This window comes from Alosa alosa, chromosome 8, assembly GCF_017589495.1.
Source record: "Alosa alosa isolate M-15738 ecotype Scorff River chromosome 8, AALO_Geno_1.1, whole genome shotgun sequence".
Lineage (NCBI taxonomy): Eukaryota > Metazoa > Chordata > Actinopteri > Clupeiformes > Clupeidae > Alosa > Alosa alosa.
The window spans coordinates 12565308-12572406 of NC_063196.1; the positions used below are offsets into that span (position 1 = coordinate 12565308).

The 7099-nt window shown below is 39.5% G+C and overlaps 1 protein-coding gene across 1 annotated transcript; it reads right to left on the minus strand.

The window, feature by feature from the left end:
* Window positions 1–2561: 2561 nt before the first annotated feature.
* LOC125299334 (serotriflin-like) lies at window positions 2562–6682 on the minus strand. Its single transcript, XM_048250574.1, has 8 exons — window positions 6511–6682; window positions 6239–6242; window positions 5343–5449; window positions 5043–5133; window positions 4702–4844; window positions 4408–4502; window positions 3182–3282; window positions 2562–2925 (listed from the first exon to the last, which is right to left on the minus strand). Exons 1-8 carry the CDS (start codon window positions 6574–6576, stop codon window positions 2798–2800), a joined length of 735 nt encoding a protein of 244 aa, XP_048106531.1. The 5' UTR covers window positions 6577–6682; the 3' UTR covers window positions 2562–2797.
* Between the last annotated feature and the right edge of the window lie 417 nt (window positions 6683–7099).

Consider the following 7099-nt stretch of genomic DNA (forward strand, 5'->3'; position numbering starts at 1 on the left):
TAGTACCAACAAAGTACTCAGAAAGATCTCATTTCACACAGCTTCAGAATAAAGTCCAAGACTTTTCTGAATATCGTCTGATTTTTGTCTATAGGCCAAACAACATTTTAAAAGATCTACTGGTTAGGGCTAAAGTTAGAGCGGAACCACGGGAGTCTGACTCACATTACACACACTCACTTTACATATAACTCACTCACAGGAAAGGGTTTTCCCCTGACACAGCGCATACACTTGAATACACTTTTTTACATTTTAAAAGGCTGCCTTTGTAGTGCACTGTATGTGGGTGATACCAGGAACTCTATAAAGGAAAGGTTAAAACAACACCTTTATTTGATTTAAAAGCCAAGGGACTACGTCCACCCTTCATTGACATTTTCAAACCCACCATGTAGAACATCTAAAGATTATGGAAGTAGAAACTAATAGTAACTGGTCTACCACACAGGATTCATATAATGAACACCATTACTCCTTGGGGTCTCAATAAACAAAACCCAATCTAACTGTCAAACAATTACATGCACTTTACAATTGAGCATGCATTATCTTCCCTCATGCACTCATTCATATCCCCATTATTATTATTTTTTCACATCACTTCCCCCATCCTGAGGAGGAGAATATTGCCTTCATTAACTCCTACATTTACTCACACCTCCCACATATCCCTCCCATCCCACACAGGTACAGACAACATACACTGGACACTCAACACAGCCACAACAATCGTCACGCATTGGTGTCAGTACCTAAATTGACCATCACCATATCCCCATACCCCCCCCCACACACACACACACCCTCAACCACACATCCCTCAGATACTCCCCCTCGAGGACGACAACCTCCTCATTCTTTCTACCCTTTTCTTCCCCACGCTCTCAGCTAACTACAGTCACAACAGTGCCAAAACCCTTCTTTCAATGCAGTCATTGAGTTCCCCCTTCAGTCAAACAGAAAAAGGAACCCTTAGAGAGAAAACTTACCCCGTTTCTTTGAACCAGCAGAAAATGTTGGTTATCCTAGCCCAACCGGGAGGAAGAACGTCCTCTTTGTAAAATGACCAGACACAAAAAGTCTTTTAACTCTTCCTAGAAGTTTATTATACAAAAATAAAAAGAATTACCAAAATATGTCCCAAATAATATAAAAGATAAAAATAAAAGCACTTCTTAGTTTTTCCTGTGAGGGTTAAGAAGCGTTAAGGTCCTGCAAGCCCTTACCCCCTGTTCTACCATGTCCGAAAAAAGGTTTCAACTGCTGCAAATGTATTTTTTCCCCTGTTTATATGTGTGCCTTCTTCTGCAAAAGTAACACTTATTTTATTCTGTGCATCATTCTTCTACAATATTTCTGAGTAAGCTTTTCTGTGGTTTCTGTCTGGCGTTCAGCTTGTCAAACGGTCTACCCACAAGTGTTTACTCAAGCATTTTTCTTCACACATGTTGCACAAACATGATTATACTTTAAAGGGACACCAGGCAAGCCTGATGCTTTTTCTCTACGAAACTCTCCCTCGCTCGGTCTGAAGCTCTTTTCCTTTTCTTTGCGTCTTCCGTCAAGGGTTTTCGCTGCTTATTCGCCGGCTCTGCCACTACAGTATACACACGTTTGCAACAATCTCTAGCGTTTCGTTAGCCTGCCTCTGTGCTGTAAACTGATCCTGCTTCGGTCGGCGGGTAGGATACACCGAACTTACAAGTGGGATATTCTTCCTACAGGCAGTAGGGGCGGGCGAGAGAGCCTTCATTTATACTTAGTTATACTTAAAACATGATTGTCATACTTAAAACATGATTGGGTAACACTTTATAATAACTACACACAATTCATCATTTATTAAGCCTTTGTTACTCATTAGTTAATGGTTTGTTCATCATTAGTAATTTATTGTTCATACATAATTTACCATCAGTAAAGCATTTGTTCACACAGTTATAAATGGTTTGTTCATAGTAAATAAGCCTATCCAAAAATATGTTTGTTAAGTACATGATTTATACTTAATAAATAATGAAACAACTACTTATAAATGAAATCATTTTCCCATTCTAAACCAGTTGTAAACTATTACAAAATGCTTTGTTCATCATTTGTAAAGCATTGCACCTATGTTAATTCTCATAAATAAAGTATTTGTACACACAGTTATAAATGGTTTGTTCATAGTAAATAAGCCTATTTTAATAATAACTTACTGCATTATTGGCAGTTATTACATTATTGGTTCAGAAATGTTATTTCGTTATTCCCCATTTATTAAATTACAGGTTTTATTACATTAAAAATGGCCAAAATGATTATGTTATTGGCAGTTATTACATTATTGGCCATTATTATGTTATTGGCTGCTATAAGCCTGTGTAACTTATTTAAAGATAACATGATAACTTCTTTGTAGATGGACACCTCAAGGGCACCCAAAATCACTGTTTAGTTCTGCTGGTTTTGTTTGTCATACTGATAACAGGTTTGTAAAGATTGATTCTGTCTTTGAAGACTATGACACAGATGAACATGAAGATGCTTTATTTCCAAAAACACCTCATCAGACATTTGCATCCAACACCACATACTTGCTCATAGAGACCAACAACTGAAATAAATGTCCAAACCTCTGATATTAAAATAGTAATAGTAAAGCAGACTGTGAGATGGTTTCATCATCAGAAAATCATGACAAGATGCTTTTACAGATGGTATACACATAAGCATTAAATATTGAAGTAATTGCTTTTCCTGCACTACTCTATCCTTCCTGCCTCCTTAATGTAAATGCTTCTCAGGATGCCTATATGATCTTGCCTTGGCACTTGCAGGAGGCAGGGCACCAGTCAGCAACATTTGTGTTACTGCAACCCCAGGACTTTGCAATCTCTGGACAGTTTCCGTAATTGTCATTGTATGGGCAGGGGTCGGCTAGACAGGGAGAGGAAACAAGAAGAAATTATAAATGAAGTTTCTCAGTCTTTGGACAAGCAAAGTACACAGGTCGCAACCATGAGATTTGAAGTTGTCCAATATTATGAAGGGGCCCTGCTAATAGGGTGCTGGACTCTGGATTTTCTTTTTGTATTTTGCCATTGCAGGGAATCCATTCTAGTATGTGCATTATTTGTTTTATTAATCTTATACATTGATGATTTATGTATAGAATGCATTTAAACAGGCTTACTACATAGGCCATTATCACAGGCATCAGGACAGTCACCACAGGGAGGACCCTCCTTGTATGGGTAGGCATAGCCATTATGTCCCTTAAAGAAAACGTTTCCACTATGGGAATCAGAAAGGGGTAAGAGAAGACATAGCATAAGGTTATACCATGAATGTGCACACTTACTTGCAAAGTGAAATGGTGAGTATAGGTGAGAGAGTTTCTCAGTAGACAACCAAACATCTTTATAACTCCTACCTTAAATATAGCTACTAACATGTTTAATATGAAGTTAGGGAAAGAAGAGTAGTTGTCCGCACACTGCAATCTCCCAGAATAACTAAATTTATTGAGTTAAAAACATAATGTAACGTTTCGACCGACCAGGGTCTTCATCAGGCCTGATTAAGACCCTGGTGGGTTGAAACGTTGCATTTTGTTTTTAACTCAATAAATGTAGTTATTACATGGCTCTTCACAAGGCAAGTAGAACGCTCCATTGACTTGAATGGGATTTCCCAAAGTTCTAGAGGTCATTATTTCTTGGGAAAGGACCTCTGAAAAAATGTATGACCGCTGTCAATGGCAACGGAATTTGTGCTTCTAATTCAGGTATTTCATATCACTACGCCAGGACTGGAACTTCATTCAAAAGTGAAAGCAGACGGTTGATCAGCTGTGTTCTAAAGAATGTTTGATTCAAGTTCAGCGTGTGTTGCGAACTATTTGTTTCAGCAAATGTCACGATGAACGGTAACAAATAGACTAGGCTATGTAGGCTAAAGTCATATCGTGGGGAGTTTATTATTTCATTTTGGCAAGTAGCCGTGTAATAAGCAGGATAATGTATAAAACGCCGGTCATTATTGGGAAAATAAGTCCCGACAGGGCGAACCAGACCCCGATGCGCAGCAGACCGGCATTCTATACATTATCCCTTACTTATTCTGGGAGATTGCCGTGTGCGGACAACTACTCTTCTTTCCTTGACAAGCCTTTTTTGTCCTGCACCTGGCCTCAGTGAGGTGGGATGTGCATACAACCACTTTGAAGAAAACTAATATGAAGTTAGCCCAAATCTCACATTACAAGAACTCAAAAATCTCTCTCTAAATTAAGTGTGGAGCTATACCAAGGGCACGTAATATTTAACTGATCCAAACTCTACTGTGGTAACATGTTTTCATCGAACTAAGAAATATCTCGCACAGAGGCCTGAGCAGAGACAGAAGGAGAGGACTCACGGGGGGCAGTAGTGGCAGACGTAAAAGTAGGCAAAGCCACCGTTAGGGCAGTAAGCTACACCACAGCCGATCTCATTGGATCTGTACCAAACCACCTGAGGGAGCAAAGGAGACACAGAGATGTGCTATGTGAGTGTGTGTGTGTGTGTGTGTGTGTGTGTGTGTGTTAAAGTGAGTTAGAGAGAGAAGCTGCTAATGTATTTTGTTCCAGTAACATGAGTAATTCACAGCTGCATTCCCTTAGCAACACCATCAAGGGGTCAGTCAGACTCAGGTGTTGTCAAGTGAGTTCACCTGTGTGTAATGGCCAACTGTAGCATTTCCGATGGGGCCTTGACCATACTTGTAGTGCTTATCCTCGTTAAACCATGCCTGGATGGCATCGTCCCAAGAAAGCGGAGCGCTGGAGAAGAACAGGTTCTCTCCACACCCGCTGGCTGTGGACACACACACAAACACACACACAGACACACATAAAGAGACAGGCTAGATAGAAAGGAAGAGAGGGAGTTTATCTGTTATTTGTAGATCAAATGAATCATGACCTCTGAATCTGTGAATGCGTGCATATCTGTGTGAGTGTGCAGATAGGGAACGAGGGATAGAAAGAATGTGAGAGAAAGGAGACACAGTACTGCTGATGCTTCTCTTGCTGGAAGTGCTGTGTGTCTCTGTGCATGCGTCTGCCCATTGCTGAGCATTGGCTGCCGCCTCGCTGTTCCAACTCTGGGGGGGAGAGAGAGCTGTTACTGTAATTATTGATATACCCATCATCATGTTAGATAGCATGTTTTGCTATTAATAATGATCAATCAACAGAACAATTTATATAATGCACTGTATGCAGAAATATGTCAAAACCTATTATATACTATACCAATGTGGTATGCTTGGAGTAATTTATGTATTTTGATTTGTAATTATGCTGGTGTTACCATTTTCAGCATGTTACTGGCAGTTGGGTTGACTGATCGCCGGAGTTCATTGTGCTTGTTGACAATATCCTTCTGGACGGCAGGATTGTTTGTGTCAAGCTGAACATCTAGAAAAAGAGAAAGACAAATGGTAAATATAGCTGCAAACAGCAATGAGGGGACCAAGCAGCTCAGCAGAGTTGCCATGGCAACTCAATACTATTATTTCAGACGTGGCTGTAAGATCTCATTGGGGTAAGTGTTGCTTTTTTCAGGCTATGTTTTCGATGGTAACCCATTGTCAGTCAATAGTGCAGTAATCTAACTGTGTATAGGCTAACTGTTTTGTTGTTGACTATGACACTACAATGAAGTTTCACTTTGCCTATGAGTTCAAATAATAGACATGTGCAGATGCGCATAGGCTATACTCTGCTAGGTTTTAGTAAAGCATGGTTTAGTGGAATACCTGTTCCATACGGTCTCGCATGCAAGCAGATTCCTTCAAATGCGCCTCTGACTATCAAAATACTGATGCGCTGTTTGAAGTTGCGCTGCTTGCTGTTAAAGGCAATTACAGATGCCGTTCTCATTGTTTTAAAAGATGTTATTCCCAAAACACACCCATTAAGAAACATAAGACCAACCTTTTTGCGCCAGGCGCCCAACGTTTAATACTAAAACCACCCCCAATGTGGACTGGACTAACCCCTTAATTTATTTAAGCTGTTCACCAGTGACCATGCATTTCAGATCGCTAAGATAGGGCCCTAAAGGTGCCTTTGCAATAAAGGTGCCCCCAATGATAATAAGAAAAGGTAGAAACACAATGGGTGCCTATGTAGCTTCTCTGCTTGGCCTCCAAAATGAATAAGAAATACTGATCCAACAGGGACTATGTTCAAAAACATACTTACATGTCTGAAGAAACAGTATCAGCAAATGAAATGGATTGAAAAGGGGTAGAAAACAAAGGTAGAATTAGATTAAGCATGGCAGGAGTCAAACACAATCATACTAAAGCTGTTTCCAGTATATTATTTACAACTATCTCCACACTCTGCAATGGTGTGAACTTTAATAACATAGAATGAACATAGTATACAATGTCTGTTTCCATGGTAAATATCCCCATGGACACTGGTTAATACTTTTTAGTTCTACCAAGCGAAAAGAGCCTTTCACTAACCTCTCCCCAGGTGACGGGCACCTGAAGCAGACTGATGAAAGCCAACACAAATGCGACTGAGAACATGGTGGCTGTGGTACTGTAAAAAACACAAAGGCAACACAACAGGGAGAGGTCAAATGAATTTTAGTGAATTATATATTACAGTATATATTATGCTATGCTATATTATATCATTATTCACAACTCAAACATAATGAGAGCACAAGCACATAGCCTACTGTATGATTCCACATATCATTAACTTAATCATAACAGTTTGACAAGCTACTTTCCATGCACCAGTGTTGTTGTCCAATGCCCCAATAGACAGTTTAGTGATAACTGATGATCACTTTAAAAATATCAAGGTGACAATATGGCATCACATTTGTTATTGGTGAGAATCAACACAATCCAGACCAGATGGCCTGAATATATACTGAACCAGAACAGTTTCAGGTAGATGCTATCCTTCCAAGTCATAGTAATAGTCATAATAGTAAATAGGTCTACTACTAAATTGATATAATTGAGCAGTCCATACCTAATTTACTCTAGGAATCAGGTGTATGTAGTTAATTTACATGCATTACAAGGTAGATATGAG